This window comes from Abrus precatorius, unplaced genomic scaffold (assembly GCF_003935025.1).
Source record: "Abrus precatorius isolate BTA unplaced genomic scaffold, Abrus_2018 Scaffold8, whole genome shotgun sequence".
Classification (NCBI taxonomy): Eukaryota; Viridiplantae; Streptophyta; class Magnoliopsida; order Fabales; family Fabaceae; genus Abrus; species Abrus precatorius.
Genome location: NW_020874428.1, coordinates 36704831 through 36725033, shown reverse-complemented (window position 1 = coordinate 36725033; position 20203 = coordinate 36704831). Strand labels below are relative to the sequence as shown.

Genomic DNA, 20203 nt, shown 5'->3' with positions numbered 1-20203 from the left:
TTTTCTTTATAATTGTTGATGGAAGATTAAAAGTAGAAGGGTAAACCACCTTATTATTTATTTATTTATTTATTTACATAGCTTACAAGCTACGTATTACTTACTTATTATACCACGTGAGAAGTGCCAAAACTAGGGTCCTGGTCCTACCTTAAGCAGCATGCATGTCAAGTTACTATTTTATAACGATGTTCATTGTATATTACGGCAAGTTTGAATTAAATTCCTATTCTCATTCTTCATCAAAGTGTGGTTCCTTTTTGTATTTTCTACTCATTTCATAAATTGCTCTTAAAATCTTAAAATGACGCTTTAATTTCAAGGATAATGGGGCCAACATCGAATGCTTCATAATTCATTTTGTCATGATATACATCTAGGACTTGAAAAAGGGTTGTAACCAGAAAAATAAGCTACCAAATAATGTGCATTTTAAGCAATCTAAAAGGAGGAGCTTTCATCATCAAGACAAAACCAAACAACTTTTCATACCAAATTACATATTTGCTTATTGCTAATATATCAAAAGGTCACAACCAGGAAAAAGTACTATGCTTTGTGCCCTCTTAAACCAGCTAATCTGGTGGGATTCGTAGAACACGAAGCATAACCCACAATGTGTCCAAAACCTCTGGTAAAAACAAAGTCCAAACTTGCACCTTATAGCAGTCGTTAGTTTCTTCTTTTTGGCCTATCTATTCATTCAAAACACCAACCTCTAAACTCTCTAACCTACCATTTCCAAAAGAAAGAGCAAACTCATTTAAGAAAAACAAGGACAGAAAAAGAAACACCAACACCAGGCTTTTGTACACTTTTGAGTATTATAGAGTCCATATTGGTGACAACTGAGAACCCCCACCAAATTCATCTCCGTCTCCCTTCAGCGGCACACAGCCAAAAGATCAACTCCAATGGAAGTTTCATGCAAGATTCTAAGAAAATCAATTCACAGTTTTCTTCAAAACTATCATTACTTCACCTCAACAGCAGCTTTTCTTGCTTTTCCTTTCTCAGCTTCAATACTTCTCTCACAAGCTTTAGTTCCTGCCCCTTCATCCCTCTTGCCTCAAATCTACACCCGCCTACGGACTCTTTTTGATGCTGCAGGCTTTCCTTCGTCACAATTGTTTAGCATTCTTAACCTCAAGGTTTCTCAAACAATCACTTCTTCAATCCTCACCCTTCCCTTCACTCTCACCTTTCTCCTCATTGCAAAAGCATCCATAATCAAGGCTATCAATCACCACAAACCAACTTTGTCACGTTCCTTCAGTTCAATAATATCCCTTTACAAGCCGCTCCTTCACACCTATATATGCAACTGTTTCTTGATTCTCACGGCAAATGCAACTTCTTTCTGTCTCATGTTTTTGGCCTTCAGCATCACTGAAGGACTAGGCTATTCTTCCCATGGTTGCCTCATTCTCTTCATGTCAGCATCTGGGGCTGTTCTATTTTCTGTGATTCTAGCCAATGCGCTTGTCATATGTAACATGGCACTAGCTCTATCTGGCATGGAGGGACATGGAGGATACCTTGCAATTCTGAAAGCTTGTGTTCTGATAAGGGGAAGGACATCAATGGCTTTGTTCTTGGCACTGCCTGTGAATGTTGCCTTGGCTGCCATTGAGGCCTTGTTCCAATTCCGGGTTGTAAGGCCCTATCATGTTGCTGGAAAGGCAAGGCCTTGTGTGGCTTTGGAGGGCATTTTCATTGCTTATCTATACTCAATCTTCATCATACTTGACACAATTGTGAGCTGCATGTTTTACAAAAGCTTTAAGACAGGATCACGGATTGGTCTAGAGGATAGACATTTGTTCAGAATAGAATTCCAAGATGAGGACAAATATGGTTACATGGGCACCAAGAATTTTGAAGAACTACCATAATTAATATGGAGTGACATATTATTGATTTGGTCAAGGCTTTTCTTCATGGAGGAGAACGAGCTACCAGCTATTTTAAACGAGTGTTCCAGGAATTTACAAAATTCATTTATGTTGCTTGAAATAGAGCAACTTTGAAGACAAAAAGATTTTCAACTGAGCAACCTCAGCTCGGTTATGTGGGAAGGCCAGGAAGCTAGAGATTAGTGCAACATTAAATGTAATTCTGTTATATTCTTAAACTCTTGTCTTTTTTATTTCATCTCTTTTACGTACAGATTGGAAAATGGCAATCTTTTACGGTGTGAATAATACAAATGGAAGCAAGCCATACATTGTTTTTGTTAGTGCAATTGTCACCGTGGCTTTCTGGTGTGTTTTATTCATCAAATGAAAAGGCAATAATGATTTCACGGACCCTGTGAAGACTAGTGTGCATTAGTACAAGCCTTTTAGTTTACGTTTAAAACGCTAGAGACCATTTAAGAGTCAAAACCAATGAATGATATATGTTCACATTAGTATGATCCCAATCCATAGGATCATTGAAACTCAATATCAAGGAATTCGTATTTAATTGCTGAAAAAGCTGAAATATTACTATGCTGTTCAACTGTATTTTGTTGATGCCACACGTTATGCTTATAGAAAACTACTCCCCAGGTCCTGATTTTAAGAATAATTTTAAATCTTATTGATGATCTTACTAGACGAAGAAAGCATTAAATTTTATTTTATTTTTGTTTCCAAGACATTAAATATATATTTTATTTATAATTCTTATAAAATATAAAGAGGGTTATTAGGAAAACATTGTAAGAAGATATAACATTATTCAAATATTAATACAACTGGTTTATGAGTTGGGAATGGCAAAACAGTTAAATATCATCCACTGACCCTAAGAATATTCTGCACAAACACTAGAGTACGTAAAGATACAAGGGAATATGCATTCTACTATGGCAGAGTAAATTCCTCTGCCACCACCAATACCATCCCTTCTATAAACAATAAACATACTTCAAAAATTGGACTTCGACAAACTAGTTTTTAATGACGCTAGCAGAGCCTGTTGTTCTATAATTCAATCAAACAATTCTGAATATTTCTATTTTCTCTCAACCTGACAGCTATACAACATTTTCTCGAGGATATCTACCAAAATCACTATCAAAAAAGGAAACTAATTTCTATGTTACATGAGAAAGAATTGGATCCTAAGGAGAGGGTTAGTGCTTTGTACAAGGTTTCATGGTACTACGGTTGGATTTTGGAGATTTGCAAATCCAAAAAGCAACATCTGCTCTGGTTCCAGAAAAATATGCCCAAATGAATGGTGCAAGCCAATGCCAGCTCTACTGCAATAGAAGACATGCCCTGTACAAAATTTCTTCTTGAATGAACATAAATGGGACTGCACCCATCATTTTCTTAGCATTTACTGGAAGCAGATGGCATCTCAAGCAATCACAGTAAGCATCCATTCCACGCCTAAATCTGGAATTTCCAGAGTATTCTGACAAAAAAGATCAGTTGGCCACATAAATCCGATTCAACAGCATGCCATCAAAGAATCAACTCCTAAGCCTGTTATATGTTCAAAGGTCCACAGGTGGCAGGAATTTGCTATTCTGCGTCAATATATCAGCTTGAAAGGCTAATTCTCACATCATCATCGTGGAAAGGGAGGCTTCTTAACTGGCCTCAGAAGCATTCCCCTAACTCGGGTAACATTGCTGCTCTTGGGCAAGAGCATGATGATGTTGATGCAAAGGAGCAGAAAACCCATTTGTCAACTATCTTTTGCACTCTTTCTTGTCAAGTTAACGCCCTTAGCCTTCTCCATTTCAGCCTCTTTCTCAGCTTTCTTCTTCTCTAACTCTGCTTGTTTGTGATTCTCTTCATGTGCTTTCCGAAACAACCTTATAAAATTTAAGAGAGTTGCAGTAACTGCAATGGTCAAACCAGCAACAATAATAAGTAAGCGGGAGCATAATAGAAAAGAGAAGAGAACATATCACTACTTTTTCCAAATAACACAACAGAAACATGCATAGATGATCCCTTGAATTTCTCTCTCACCCCAACCCTTCTGTCAAAATTCTTTTGCTGCAATGCTTACACAAGGATTGAAGGACAGGCAATTCTATCAATTTGGTCACTATCATAATTCAGAAGAAAGCTTTGAAATAACTTGTGCCACAGATTCCATTACAAACATTTGAGGAGAGAGGGGTGGTAGAAAAAGTAAAAATACAAGCATGTTTCCTTAACCATAGACAAGAAAACCACACTTTGAAATCAGCCCAATCTCTAGAGAATGCACACTCGTCCCAACCATAAATGCAAACAAGGAAAGGGGGTTGGTCATGAAAATGTCCTTTCCCAAGAAACATCAGTCACCGAACTATAATCTGGTAAAAAAACGTAAACAAGGAAAGAGAACAACAGTGAAAACTACAAATGAAATAAATATTGATCAACTTACCTTGCTCAAATGGGCAACGAGCAGGATCCTCACCAAAATATAGTGCAAGTGCATCAGCATTTCTACCCTGTCCAAAGACAAATTACACAATCTTTTTTACCTGTTCACGGTAGTGCATAATGTACAGAGAAGATAGTTAAGCATATTACCACTACAGAATATAGATTTGTTAGAGATGCCACCTCTGACTCAGCTACAGTTATAAATTCTTTCAATGTCTGAAAAGAACATTAAAAAAATAAGTCAAGTGTACTGAAAACATGGTCTCTGTTAAAAAAAATAAAATTAATGTTCTCCTTAATTTTTGTTGAACACAAATTCAATGTTTATGCAAGGCTAAAGAAACATAGGGAGACTTATAATTCACTCATCATTGATCAACAACAAGGGGATCATAGTCACACTCTTCCGTAAGCATATTGATTGCCATTAGAAATTAGGTGAAGCTGATAAATAACAAATGCTGACATGTGAAAAGTGTAGACAGAAGTTTAAATATGCAGTTACTTGTTAACAGTGAGTGCACACAAAATAAAGGGCCAGTTTCGAAGTCCATTGTGTATAACCTTGGAAAAAAGAAAAGTCAACATACAACAATAAGCACACAAAATCCAGCCATATCAGAAATTGTATCTTGTTCGAAATAGCCATTGAGCAGAACACCAAAGAGAAGCAAAGAATACGATCCTATCCATGAGTTTAAGGAATGAGACATCCCAAAACATATGAATATAGTGTTCTAACTGAGTAAACCAAATAACCAACAAACACCTAACCACCTTTTTTTCAATTTCAAGTTTGGGGTTTTGAGCTTCTTATAGGATTATGTAGTTCAATTCTAAACCCAAGTGGTAGTCCTAAAATATTCTCCTTAAGCACAGCCTTATAATAATTTCACCATTTGTAATTTGCGACAACTACTGCCAAAGCCCAATATTGACATAACCCCTTTCGTTGGATTTAAATTGGAGGCTAAAGAAAAAGAATATGTACACAAGCAACAAGTCATCCTAGCAGGATAGTACTGATTACCCACAATTTTTAAGACCAACATAAGCTCCAATCTTCAGACATTTCCATGAAAAATTAAACTTTTTTAGCTTCTTAACACTGTTGCTTAAATACACCCAAAAAAAATCCCTTACAAGTTCTACAAGAAGGCATTTTATTTCTCTACATCAAGGTACTGTTTGACCCAGCTTATTCTGGCTTATCTTCTTACAAGGAGAAGCTGGGCTAAACAAATTAGTAAAGGAGCTTTTAAAAAAGCTAGATTAGAGGATTTTGGCTTCATAATCTTATATTTTCTTTATTTCAAATCCCAAAGATCCAAGAACACATTACACAAGAAATTGTTACTTCATAATAACTTTTAAGCTTAAAAAATCATAGGATTACCAATAGGGATGAAAATAAGTCAGACTGTTCAATAGAGATCTACGGCCTAACTTTTTTAAAGCGTAACTTGGCTTGACTTATTTAAGTAACAGACTTTTTAAAAAGATTAATTAATTAAATAGATCAGGCTTGAACTTAAAAAAAAATAAAAATCTAGCCTATTAGAATGATCTATTTAAAACTTATAAAATTTATAATAATATTTAAATAATTTTATATAAAAAATTAGAATATAATATTATATTAAATAAATTAAAATTTAAAATAAATAAAATCTTAAATTAGAAACTCTAATTTTTTTGTTAGAGCTAAAGAATGTCCCTATTACATACTTTCTAAAAGAGAGAGTCATATTTGCTAGAGTTTTTTGCTTTACTATTGTTTAATTTGTCTTGTATGCATATAGATAATTTACATTTACACTGTCTTGATTATGTCTATCGTTGGTTTGTTTCATCCATCATCTTCTTATATATTTGTTTATATTATATGTAACTCTTTTTCATTTTTTTTTCCTCTATTTTCAACTTAACAAATATCTTCATTTTGATTAAGAGCAATAAAATAATTTTATTTATTCTTGTTACACTTATACTTGTGAATAATCAATCATAATGGTATTCAATCAATAGCATATTTATAATTTTATTTATGCAAAGCCTAACCTATTTTCATCCCTAATTACCAAGCAACTTTAACCTTAAATTTAAAGCTCTTACATTGAACTATATAACTTTAGCTTTTAAGGTTTAAAAAAAATTGGCAACACTAGCCAAATAACCAATGAGTGCATAAAGTGGGTCTCAACATAATATCACCCCTTACTTGACAGGGAAAGACAACCTGAACCGCCAATACAAAAATTGTATTAGGTAATTTAGATTAAATGTAAATTTATACCTCAGGTTACAAAAGATTGAGAAAATAAATCTAACAAAAAACTGTAGTATACAATGAAGAAAACAAGTTAAAGAAAAACCTGCCAGACCCTGTCCACATATCTAACATGCACTACCCACACACAACCATAAACCTTAATTAACTGATGATGATAGTTGTCAAAACTACACTGTCAACTACATTCATGAAGCAGGAAATATCAATACCTGAATTCATTTTAGAAATTGAAATTGAAATTTCTTTGCCATTTTATTATTTATTATTTTTCTGAAATAATGAAAAATCAAGAGACAGAAAAAAATGTTAAACACCTTACGGAAAACTTCAGATACAGGTCCATCAGTTTCAGAGGCAGCAAGTTCTTGTTTAACCTTTTCTAATCCCTTGATGATTGCCTGCATCTCTTCTGCTAATGACTTCAATTGTATCTGACAGAAGTCAAGTGTCCAATCAATATATATTGCAATATCATTACCTAATACTGGTAATAGGATAGTCCCATCTCAACAGCATTTTCTTTCAGCTAAAAATGTAAATAGCCACTTTAAATAAGGGTTGTAATTAACCCACTTTGTCAACATCAAGCCATTAGCTAGCTACTTGTAGCCATTAAGAAGTGAAAGAAAGTAAGAAATGGGGTTCAAATGAAAAGGGATTTTGCTGGAACTTGATTCAACTTCAACATGTGTGATGCTAGGCGAAATTTCTCTTGATTTTGTGATTATTGGCAATTGCATTTTCAATTAAGATTTCTAAATCTGTATGCTTGACAATTGAAAGGAAATATTTAAAAGATAATTCCAAACTTGATACCAAAGGGAATTTGTCAATGGGCCAAATTTAAAGGAAATTGTTGTATTTTGGTCTTTTTCTTTTTGGTCAAACACAGCTTGCCACCTTAAATTAAGTCCAATTGCACTTTCCCCATAAATTACACTACTGAGTACATCCCCACTTTATTTAACAACAAATTTTGCAAACCCTATGTGATTTTTTGGCAGGTAAAGGACTCAAAAAGACCTTATGACTATGCCAAAGGGATGAGCTTTTGTCTCCAATGGTTGTGATCTTTGATGATGATTGAAAGAGGTAGATTGGTTTTTTTAAGCCACTTCCCTGCTCATCTGCTTCTAAAACTGAGTCTTAGTCACTAAAACAGGAAGGGATGTGCTCACTTTTACAGAACAGAGGGAAAAGTGAAATTGGACCAGCAAACCAAGGTAGTAAACCACAGTTGACCTTTGTTTTTCCAGCTATAAGAAACCAAAAATAAATCATCACCTTAGTTGCACCTTCGAGGCTAACAAGGTCAAGGTGAAAATCAAGGAGTCCAGGCGACTTATCAGCTAGGACCTAGAGCCAAATAGGAGAGAAAAGAAAAGGTTAGTGACCAAATAATATCTCCATTTATTGCAATTGACATTTATACCTTGCAAAGATAATGCATCAGTGTCATCTTATTGTTAGAAGCACGAGTGTCAGTGAGCTTTAAAAGACTATCCAACTTGAATCCAACTGCAGATCCTGCAAAGATGAAAACATTTTACCTTAATACTTCTCCCTAAACTGGACATTCTACATTAGATAAGATCTAACAGACCACATAAAAGTTTGACTGCTGACAAATGGGATCAGCCAGTGATTATCTAAATGTTAAAATTAGAGCTTAACATGAAAAATGTTTTCTATGTTCAGAAACAAATCATGAAAATACCAACTAAAAAAGACTTACCCCTCGCAGTTCCCTGATTCAATGTATTACCCAAATAAAGAATTTTCTTCATGATCTCCTTCAGTTTAACAGATTTACGAACCTTTAACAGAGAAAAGAGTGCACAGGGTCAAAGAAATTCAAGCAATACCATGTTTGTCAGTTGGATAAGCAAAGTACCTCTTCACAGGCAGAGTTCACAGTGTTTAAACTCTTCTTAAATTCTGTAACCTGCATAAAGAGAAAGAATGATAACCGAAGGCAAAGCAAAATCCATAAACACTCAGAAAAATATTATAGACACCACCAAACCTGAGAACCAAACTGAATCTTGAAAGAGAACACTCTTAATTTTGACTCCACCCTTGGCACCTTCATCAGCTCCAAAAAGTACTGGAACATCACCAAAAATAAATAAGATGATTACATATCCATGCATATGCTGATTTGTAAATGCTAAATAACTTTTCATTCCACAAGCAAATAGTCACCATCAATCAATTGTCATCTTATTAGAATGTGATTTTTGAATTCATATATATTGCCTTTTTAATGAACTACATTCCTTACCCACTCTTTTTTTTTATTGTAAACAGAGTTTATCAATATAGAAGAAAGCACAAATGCAAGAGGATAAGTTCTCAAGAACTAAAGAAATCAAGACCAAGCAAGAAAGAGACAAAAAACAAACAAGAAACATGCAACATAGCATGTTAATCTCTGTACATAAAGACCGTGAGCCAAACATCACAAAAAACAATGAAAACAACTCAATCCCACCATTAAAGATTCTAACATTCATTCCAACCAAATACACCGAATAATGAAAAACTAAAAATTGAGAACACCAAGCCTCATTACAGCATCTCTGCTAGCACCAAATCTTCTAAAATTAACCCACGGTAACTGCTAAAGATCTTTGGGGAACCCAATGTTCAGCAAACAATTCATTCCAGAGAAAGGAAACTACTAAGCAATGCAAGAATGAGAACCAATTTCAAAACACAATCAGCACATAAAACAATAATCTGGAGACAGAGCAATTAGAGGTTTTAAAATTTGAAGTAAACCATTCATGTTAATCCTATCTAGTACAACAGTCCAAACAAAGGATTTGACCTTATAGAGAGGAAGCCATTGATTTCCAAATACAACAATTAAGCTTTATCCCAAAAGATAAAATCAATTATATGGATCACACGATGCTATTCAACTAAATCAAAAATTAAATTCTCTAATGTATTATTTATTATAAGATCCTTTTTAGTAATTTCTTCCAAAGTTCTTCTAAATCTTCCTCCATCCTTTTTTATTTGATTAAAAATTACGCCATTCACTCTCTTCATGGTGCCTACAGTAGTTCTTTTTTTGTGTACTTACCTATGAAGCACCGACTCTGACATGAACACCGGAATACGGCTGATGTCCAAAATATAGGACAGCAGGACACCACCTATATATATATATGTTAGGATCCATTGACACCAGGAGTCAGTCTAAAAGACTTACACCAAATCTCAACCGTACAAATCAATAATCTTGAAAAGTTATCGATTATTTGACCAAAGCAATAAAGTACAAACGCGTAGAAAGACTTTTGAACCGTTAGATTATTGATTTGTACGGTTGGATTGGTAAGACTTACACCTGTTGTCAATAGATCCTATCTATCTATCTATATATATATATATATATATATATATATATATAACATGACAAAAATTTAAATTAAAAATTAAAATTTGTTCATTCATCTTTACAAGACAAAATTGTTAGACTTTATAATTTTCATATTATACTCTAACAAAAAATACTAAGAGCCATCAAAGTTTCATATAACAAAGAATAGAGATGAAAGTTTATCAAAGAACGACAAGCAACGACTGAAGAATGGTGAATGGCTTGCAAACGAAACGCAACATTGCAATGCGGAAAACAAAAATATGTAGAGGAAGGAAGTAAAGGAAGAAACTTTCGTGTAGATGAAATATTTTTTAACCTTTAAAGTTTTAACCATTTTTTTTTTTAAATGTCATTTCTGGTGTCAGAGTCATGTCCCACCATGTGAAGCCACAAAAAAGTATTTATAAATTCAGACACATGCAGAACAGTATTCAAGCCGTATCACACCGGTGTTGGAGCCGTGTTCAACACCTGGACACTCCTCTCATCGAGGTGTCCATGCTTCACAATTGCTCATCCATCATAGTATTTTGATTTTTGCAGCTTTCACTTTCTTCTCATGTTATCCTCAAGTCTAACATTTACTATCATAAAGGAAAGTTTATTACAATATAATTTTTCTTTTAAATTCATAGATACTTTATGATCACAAATAATTTTTTATTTTTATTTTACTTTAATTGCCCAACTTATATTTCGAGTAACATTTTCATTAATTTATCTGTCATTTTGTAGAATCAATCTTAAAAACTTAAACTTGAAATTTGAAAACTATGATATTATGTCATCTTTATTTTAATTTTTAATACAAAATCATTTTGTTTACCGTTAAATTTGTAATGCATATACTTTATTTTACTTACACTTAAGAAAGAATTCTCAAATTTCAAAGTTTGTCTCCAATACTAAAATTTAAAGTTAACATTTTTGTATTGATTTTTCAATAAAAACTATGTCAAATGCAAAAAACAATTTTAGAAATAATTTTTTTATATCACTTATAAAGTACATTTAAAACTAAGTTAAACAAGTAAAGACCTAAAGCTAAGCATTTCTTTTTAAAGTGTTTTACAACACTTTTATGGACACACAAATATATTTTTTCAATTTAATCAAATAAAAATCATATACAAGTCCATTTCTTTGTATCGGTTCTTTTCCAATAAATTTTTTAAAAGATATTTAACTTATAAATCTTCTTGTCATAAAATCAAATTGATTCATTATATACAATTCTAGTTTCTTCTTTTAATTTATTTCAATCACATTTTCTTATAACTTCATAATATGATTCATAAGTTTTATTATTTCATAATTTGCACAATTTTAAATATTGCTTTTATTCTTGTATAAAAGGACCAAAATGTTCTTTCTTCACACATCTAAATAACATATTCTTAGATTTCAAAATCTCTTTAAAGAACTTAAATGAGTCAACAAATTCCTTGTTTTCCTATGCATTTCTAAACCTCAAAAGAAATTCATACTATAACCTTGAGACATAAATTTCTAAGGGGCAGCATGGGAAGCATTAACCACAGAATTGCCATCCTACCCATAGAAGTGGAAACATCCTTTTTACAATGTAAAAGAAGCATAACCTTAAGATATAAATTTCCAAAGGCTAACATGTGAAACATTAATCACAGAATCACCATCCCACCCATTAGGGTGCATAACTGCAATCGATACTTTTTTTTTCCAGATAACTTGATCCCATAAAAGGGAAAAAAAAAAAAAGGAAAGGAAAATGCCAAAGCCATTTAGCAGTCAAAGCAGAGTTTTTGGCATCCAAATTTCCAAGACCTAAACTTCCTTTTTAGGTCTAGTGATCTATAGAAAATCTCCTAACTAACTAACAAGGTGATCTCTAGCAACCTTAGCCCCAGACCAAAGAAGATCCTCATAATCTTCTCAATCCTCTTAGCAACTGCCATTGGAAAGTGAAAAAGAAACATAAAACAGCTGGATACTAGATAAAGACAACTCAATTCAACATATATCACCACCCATAGAAAACCAAGCACCTTTCCACCTATCTAACCACCAGAAAATCTTTCTAATGACAAGCTCACAAAAGTAATGGACCTAGACATTACAACAGAAAGGAACGCCCAAATTGATAATGTTGGGACGTGCGAACAAAATCCCACATTGACTTTGACTAGAATCAAAAAAGATCAAGGGCATATAAATATGATAGATCTTTATTAGTATAAGGACTTTTGGTTGATATCGAAAAACAAAACTATAAGGGCTTAAACCCAAAGTGGACAATATCATATTAGTATAGAGATATAGTAAAAAATTCATATTTATTCTAACAGGTAGTATCAGAGCCCAGAGAACATGGATGTGGGTGCACACGGTGACTCCCAAATGTGCAATGATGGCTGTGGATCCCTATGGAAGGACTCGGTGCGGGTGGACCTCCAGAAGAGGGCGAGGGTACCTTGAGAGCTAGGAGAGGGCAAGGGCCCTTCTAGGGTGGGCTCTAGTGTTAGAGGACTTCGTTCGAGGAGGAGATTGTTAGAATATGCAAACAAAGTCAAACATTAACTAGAATTGAGAAAGATTAAGGGTATATAAGTATAGTAAATCTCCATTAGTATGAGACCTTTTGGTTGATATCCAAAAACAAAACTATGAGGGCTTAGGCTCAAAATGGACAATATTATACTAGTATGAAGATCTAATAAAAAGTCCATACTCGTTTTAATAGGTAAGGGATCATCAAAGAATTTGACCACTGCCAAACAGGAAAAATGGTTGAAATTTGATAATCGACATAAACACCCACTAAACCAAATTTGTAAAGTTTCATCTTTTCAAAATAATTTTAAAACATTTAAGAATCAAAAGAGAAAATTAATAAAATAATCACCATCCAACTCCAGGAAAGGGAGGGAAAAGCATCATTAACATATCCCTTACCAGCAATTCGAACAATCATTACAATCAAATATTAGATTTACTTCTAAAATTGAAGCCTCATTTATATGCTGTGTAGTGCTTCAATCTTTGGAGCTAACTATTTATACCTGGAGTTCTGCAATTATTAAGTTTCAACTATCATTACACCAATTGTTTTTCTTAAGAGAATGTCACCTCTTTGTAGTGGCCAACTACATCATTTTGTTACAATCCATCCCACCTCCCTCCCAGATTTTGTTGCAAACAACGATGTCTAAACAAATCAATTGGTACTAGATAGTCTTATCATTATTGTTATTTAATTTTCCTCTCAAAATTAAAGTTTGAGAATTTTATCCCATCACGAGTAAACTAGGAAATTTTTCTTCCAAAACAGCTCAATAATCCTTCATGTAAATTTGATGCCACCAATGCATGAATCAGATATGGATAAGCCATAAAAGGCATCCAATATAATTATATTGCTAATACTTATCTGTTAATAACTACCATCTCTAATGCTATGACTAAAATAAATTAATGCACACCTGTTCACACTTCCCCAAATTCTCTTTGTCACCGGTGTATCCCTAAACAACCATAAACAAGAGAAATCAAAATTAGTTAGTGTAAAAGAAGATGTCAGAAACTAGAAGCCTTAAAATTGTTAAAATAAGATGAAAGTATGGACAAATTTGTTAAATTTCACCTTCAAAAGTTCCATCTCCTCTTTAGTAGGACAAAACTTAATGAGATTTTCCACCTGATCAACATCTAATACCGACTCATCCATAGCCAGTACTGCAGCCTGGGAATATTTGTTTCAATTTGTTAGAAAAGATAAAATTCACCACTGATAGTTACAGACTGAAATTTCAGAAGTTAGAAAAAGTTTGTAGCACATATGGAGTGCAAAATGATGTTTATCTACTATCAGCTTCTTTCAGTATTAACTATTCGCAATTCTACACATACAAGTTATTTTTAAGAACCACTTTCCATGCAAACAAAAATAATAATTTTCAGTGTTATGTTTCTTGTAAAAGAATAACTCTTTTCATTATAAATAATTTACATAATTACTCATGCAGAATTCAAAAATGTTCAAACCAAAGTATCAGCTTACCATCATATCAGGAAGTGGCATCTTAACCTTAGTGAGCATAATTTCAGTATTATTAGCCCTCCTTAGGTCAATCTACAATCAACAATACAAATACACAAGTTGTTGATCAGGTACCATGGAAGTATCAAATAATATCAAGTCAACAAGTATCTAACAAATATTGGCTTTAAGCACTAGCAGGCAAAAAAGGTGCACCAATATCACTTTATAATTCATTAATTTACAGCATCAGAACTTTAATTTATGGAACACAAAAGAGACAATAAACTAAAGGACAATAACAGAACAATAATTTCTGTTGATGTAATCAGTACTGTTAAAAATACCTAATGTTTTATGTATCAAGGTGTGCTGAATATTTTATTGAAATAATAAAACTAAGGAAAAGTACACTTCCTCCACAAGTATTTGATCATGCCAGCTAAGTCACAATGAGATGACTTATTTAATGAACAAATCACAAAGTATAAAAATCAACAGCATTAAATTCCAATTTAAAAATGATGTGTGGTGAACCTTAGCAGCCTTTCTGAAGTAAAACTGCAAATCAAGGTGAATTATATTTCTAGGTGAGATGACATGAAATCATCTCTCACATATGGCTTATATCAAAAATCAAATTTTAAGAATATTCACATAGAATAATACCATGTGGACTTTGTCAGTTTTAGATCCAGCAGACTTGCGCCGGCCTCCAGATTTTCCACCTGAATCAGCAGGTTTTGGAACATTTGCAGAGAAAAGCTTCTCTATCTCTGAAACATCAAACTCTTGTGCACTGAGACATAAAAACAGTTGTTACAAAATATATGGATATAGATAACATAAAGGACAACATTACAATTATACAAAATTGAAATGTTTTACACAAACACATGCAGTAGTAGACAAGACCATTACATTTGAGGTTCTCCATGTCTTTGTAATTCTTCCCATAAACTTCCTTGCAATGCCCTTGTAACCTTACTCCAATGCAAAGGCTTTAATGAGGATCGCCGGGGTGCCATTGCACCAGCTCCTCCTGGACGTGCATAACCACGCCCCCTCCCTCTTGGATCAGCTCCAACATTTGCTCCTTTGGAACCTAAAGGTGGAGGTGGTGGAGGTGCACCACCAGGAGGAGGAGGAGCACCAGGAACACCAGGGGGAGGTGGAGGAGGTGGTCCTCGACCACCAGGAGGTGGAGGAGGAGGTGGTGCTCCACCCACTGGAGGAGGTGGTGGAGGTGGTGGTCCTCGACCACCATGAGGAGGAGGAGGAGGAGGTGGTGCTCCACCCATTGGAGGAGGTGGGGGAGGTGGTGGTCCTCGACCTCCTGATAGTGGTGGAGGAGGTGGTGCTCCCCCCATTGGAGGAGGAGGCGGTGGTGGTGGTCCTCGACCACCAGGTAGTGGTGGAGGAGGTGGTGCTCCACCCATTAGAGGAGGAGGAGGTGGTGGTGGTGCTCCACCCATTGGAAGAGGAGGAAGTGGAGGTGGAGGTGGTGGTGGTGCTCCACCCATTGGAGGAGGTGGGGCTCTCGATATTGGTGGAGGTGGAGGTGGAATTAGGGCTCCACATGATGGAGGAAGTGGTGGTGCTGGGGGAGGTGTAGGTGTAGGTGGAGTTCCATGCAATGGAGCAGGAGGTGGTGGGGGGGAGCTTTACTAAAAGGAGGTGGAGGTGGAGGTGAAGGTGGAGGTGGCGGAGGTGGAGCTTTACTAAACGGAGGTGGTGGGGGCGGTGCTTTACTTGAAGGAGGTGGGGGTGGGGGTGGTGGTGGTGGAGATCTACCAAAAGGAGGTGGGGGTGGAGGTGCAGGTGGTGTAGGTGAACCAATATGTGAATTAGCTAAGGGTTGTAGGGAGGGAGGGGGAGGCGGAGGTAGGGGTGCTGGTGGAGCTTTATGTGATGCAAATTGGGGCAATGGGGGAGGAGGGGGTGGAGCCCCATGTGTTGAAGCTATGGGAAATGGGGAAAGAGGAGGAGGAATTGATGAAATGACATGCTTTATAGGGGCTGTTGATGGTGGCAGAGGAGGACTGTATGAAACTTCATACCTTGGAGGAGCCAATTGAGGTGGTGGTGGTGGTGGTGGAGGAGGTGGTGTCTGTGATGGTGTAAGCACTTCAGAAACTTCTGATGTAATTTCAGTGCTTGTAAAAGGAAGTGTGGGTGTAGGAAGTAGTAAAGATCCACTGGTCTCTGCAACAAATGATGAAGCCACAGACTTCCAAGGGGGTGAAGAAGGCACTAAGCTCCCTTTATTTATCCCAAAAAATGGGGGTGGAGACGGGGGCGGAGGTGGAGGTGGAGGGGATGGAAGAGAAGTTGCATGCTGTAAATTTACAATTGGTTTTTGTCTAGTAAACGATGTTACAGTTGAAGGTGGCAATGGTGGTGGTGGTGGTGGCGGCGGTGTTGGTCCTTTTCCACCCAAAGAAGATGGTGATTCTAATAGAGATGGAGAGTCTTGAGCGGATACATCTTCCTGTAATGATAAGGATTCAAAAACATGTGAAGAAGATTTTCTACTATGAAATGGAGGCGGAGGGGGAGGGGGAGGGGGAGGAGGAGGCGGTGGGGGAGGCTGTAGCATGTGCTCTGAGTTCTGTTGTTCTGCTTGACTATCTGACTGAAAAGATGTCTCTTCAATTGATGGCAATGGTGATGGTGCACATTTCGCATCTATTTCTGCTTCTAGGTAGCCAGAAGATTTTGAAGTGGCCATCTTACGACTTTTTAGGTCATTTGCCTTGTCAATAGAAACAGCTGCTGCAGAGACAACAGGAGCTGATAAAGATCTTGCTCTGGCATCTTCCATTTTTTCCTTTGGGGTGGTGAAATTTGACAGGGCAGCTGGTGCACTATTATTCCTTGATGGTGGATAATAGACATGCATTGAATTTGTGTAAGAACCCTTGTTAGATGGAATCCACCTAGTTACTGCATTTGACTTAGCTTGTTTTGCCTGAAAACCATGGGTTTCAGGCTGTTTAATCTTTTGTTTTGCTGCAATTGTGTCTCCAACTGGCTTAGAGTTAGATGGAAGTTGTTTCTTGGCAGTAGATGGAAGTAGTTTACCAGATTTTTGTTTGGACAAATCAGACATCGGCTGCCCAGCCTTGGAGTCCAATTCCTTTTCTGTTGCTTCCTTATTTTCATCATATTCATTTTGCATAACTGCTGATTCTTGGTGCACATCCATGGTGACTTCCTTTGTTTCCGGAGGCTTAACCATATCAGAAGCAAATGTAGCAGAAGTTAGCTTAATTTCTCCATCATCCACAGCAATGTCCTTCACTGCTTGAGGATCTGAATCCATGCTCTCATTGAATTTGTAGTTCACATCATCAATAGAGATGTCTTTCACTGCATTAATACCAGAATCCATCTTGCCAACCTGCTTGGGAATCCCATCATCTGGTGGACAATCCTGAAAAGTAGGAGGATCCAAGTCTTCCCTCCAGACCTCTTTATGATTTTCATCATCCACTGTATTGTCAGCAAAAGCATGAGAATCATAGTCTGTCTTACCTTCCTGTGCATCAATTACATTGCTGAAAATCTCTTCCACTTCATAGAATTCCTCAGGTGTAGCACTTTCTGTCTCGGCACTTTCAGTCTCATTTGCATCTTCACTCACCATGACTGTGGTTAGATCAGGTATAACAGCATCAGCGTCCAAAAAAAGCACCTGATACAGATATGAGTATGTGTTCAACTCCTACTGCTCCAGAAAATGGCTTTTTGCAGAAGAATAACAATAACTTACCTCTGCTTTGAAGTCCCTGGGAAATTGATCCTTTGCATCCCACAAAATATCAATTTCATCACGGTTCAGTGCCAAAATATTTGACCGCACAAATGCAGTATGGAACATTACTCTAAACATCACATCTTCCTGAATAAAATCTTCACTTAAATGTATGCACTCAAGAACCACATCCCCTTGAACACGACAATGGATATCAATTTTCACGAGCATACACTCTGCCTGCGATTAAAATTTAATAAGAGGACAATCTATCTAATTAATTCACAATTCAGCATCAATAGTGGAAATTTATATGGCACCTGTATGTAGTGGCGAACATGCTTTTCAGATTTTGAGGTTGAAAAAAGAAGCTTTGAACTTCTATTGGCAGGAATTGAAGGGTCCTGACCATAAACGCGTACAACAGGCCTGCAACCTTTTCCATCATCAAATAATGGAAGGACTCTAAGAATCAGACAATCCAAATATAGGGGTGTTTCTGATGGTGGCCACTCAGAACCCAAATGCCTTCTGGAAATATACTGAAGATATCTGAACTGAGAAGGCTGTGGGTTCACAGGAGATAAAAGGTGCAGTAGTTCTCTGGGAGCTTGCTTGTAGACCATTTCAAGAGTCTTCTGCTCCCCACTGTACTGTTTCCGGTATAATAGAAGACCGGCTAGCATAAATGCCAGTACAGGCCAACCTCCCCTTTCACAGTGCATCAAAAGCACATTCTGTTGCCCCTCCAAAGACAACCAGCTTTCACTTGATCGAAGGAAGTGATGGATCATCTCTAAAGGCAGAAGGGGACAACCCTCATATTGCCGAGGGTACTCCATAACTGTCATGTCATACTGAGAAAGTATGTCTGAGATATGGCTGCGTCTCTCCCCTTCTCTGAAGTTGAATACCATGAAAGAAGCATCTGGAAAGTGGTCCTGTAGCTGAGCCACAATTCCCCCCATATAAACTCTGTACTCATCTTCTTCCAAGACATCCGTGGAGAAGCAACAATCAAAAACTGCAAAAATCAGATAACTTAACTTCAAAATCCATATTTTCATTTTTAAGAAGTTAGAAAAACCAACAACACTGAGGAAAGAAGAAATGAATTTGTTAGACAGAAGCATAACAAAGATCAAGCCTAGACAATTAAGAATGAACACAGAAGACCGTTTCATTCTGCCAATGTAAAAAAAACAGGTAACTGTTGCAAGCCATAAAATATAATGTCTTAAAGGACAATACTCAACACCCTCAGTTTAAAAAATTCTTCCAGAACTCATCATCTTAACTAGCAATCCTAGTCGTAATTGATAAATAACCACCGTGACTCAGATACTGCTATATCTTTCCGCTACGATTCTCAAGAGTAATTAATGTCTACAAGAAAGCAAAAGAGGAAAACAAAAAGGTTTTAAGTTGAAAAGAGAGGTCCACATTGTTCTTCTAGCACATTACCATAAACATTATTTCAAAATGGTATTAATTAAAGGTTACTAATTTAGCTTCTAAACATTAAAAGCTACAAAATCAGCTGCCCCTTAACTTGCATAGAGTCGAAAAAGTAATGCTTCCCATGCATTCATGAGCTGAATAATTAGGCAGAGAGGAATAATAATTAATAAAAAAAACAAAAATTACGAAAAAGTAAAAAAGAGAAGAAAACGAAAAGGAAACGAACCATAAACTCTCTCGGAAATCTCCAGAAGCCGATCCGGCGGCTTCCGGTAGAAGAACCTTCTGAACAGCGCCATCTGATGGCGCTGTTTCTACCCCGATCGGATCCAAACCGGTAATTGGGTTGGTCCACCACCAAGATCAAAACTTTTTGCCCCAAACAAATGGTGCCGCAGATCTTGCAAATACCCAATTCGATCAGAGACGAGTGGAACCCAAAAATGGTCAATTCAGAGGGAGGAGATAGCAAGAGCAATAGTGGGTGACGTGATCCAATGGAAAGCTGAATTCAACAATAACAATAGTCAAAGAATTTTAATTCCAAAAAGGGAAGGGGAAACATAAATATTTTTTAAAAAATCCAAATTAAAAAGATAAACGTTAGAAGGAAAAATTGAAGTGAAGTAGAAGTACGACGTGTATGAAATGAAATGCAGAAAAAGGTAAACCTTTTTTATGTGTGTCTTTTTGTTAAGAGGAAATTGAAAAGAGGAAGGAGAATGGAGAATGTGGAAGGAGAATGGGGGTAACGGAGATGGGTGAAGGAAGCGTAGTGGACTGAAAAGGAGAATACTCCTTAGAACTTAGACCCGTCTCTCTCTTTCTCTCTCTTTCTTCTCTCTCTCTCTCTCTTTCTTCTCTCTCTCTCTCTCTCTCTCTCTCTCTCTCT

General features: G+C 36.2%; 2 protein-coding genes across 2 annotated transcripts; one reads left to right on the top strand and one right to left on the bottom strand.

Annotated features, from left to right (window-relative positions):
- Positions 1–541: 541 nt before the first annotated feature.
- Positions 542–2261, top strand: LOC113848085. Its single transcript, XM_027477465.1, has one exon. It carries the CDS (start codon positions 915–917, stop codon positions 1893–1895), a length of 981 nt encoding a protein of 326 aa, XP_027333266.1. The 5' UTR covers positions 542–914; the 3' UTR covers positions 1896–2261.
- Positions 2262–2797: 536 nt separating this feature from the next.
- Positions 2798–20203, bottom strand: LOC113848084 (formin-like protein 20). Its single transcript, XM_027477464.1, is given in 19 exon segments — positions 2798–3845; positions 4384–4450; positions 4533–4601; positions 6993–7109; positions 7963–8034; positions 8111–8205; positions 8414–8495; positions 8573–8623; positions 8705–8785; positions 13537–13578; positions 13698–13796; positions 14115–14186; positions 14763–14892; positions 15015–15753; positions 15756–17790; positions 17869–18090; positions 18171–18874; positions 19538–19816; positions 19983–20203. Coding segments are annotated over 18 exon segments (4908 nt in total). The 5' UTR covers positions 19611–19816; positions 19983–20203; the 3' UTR covers positions 2798–3687.

Coding starts and splice junctions, on each gene's coding strand:
- LOC113848085 (XM_027477465.1), top strand. CDS start 915: ATGGAAGTTTCATGCAAGATTCTAAGAAAATCAATTCACAGTTTTCTT.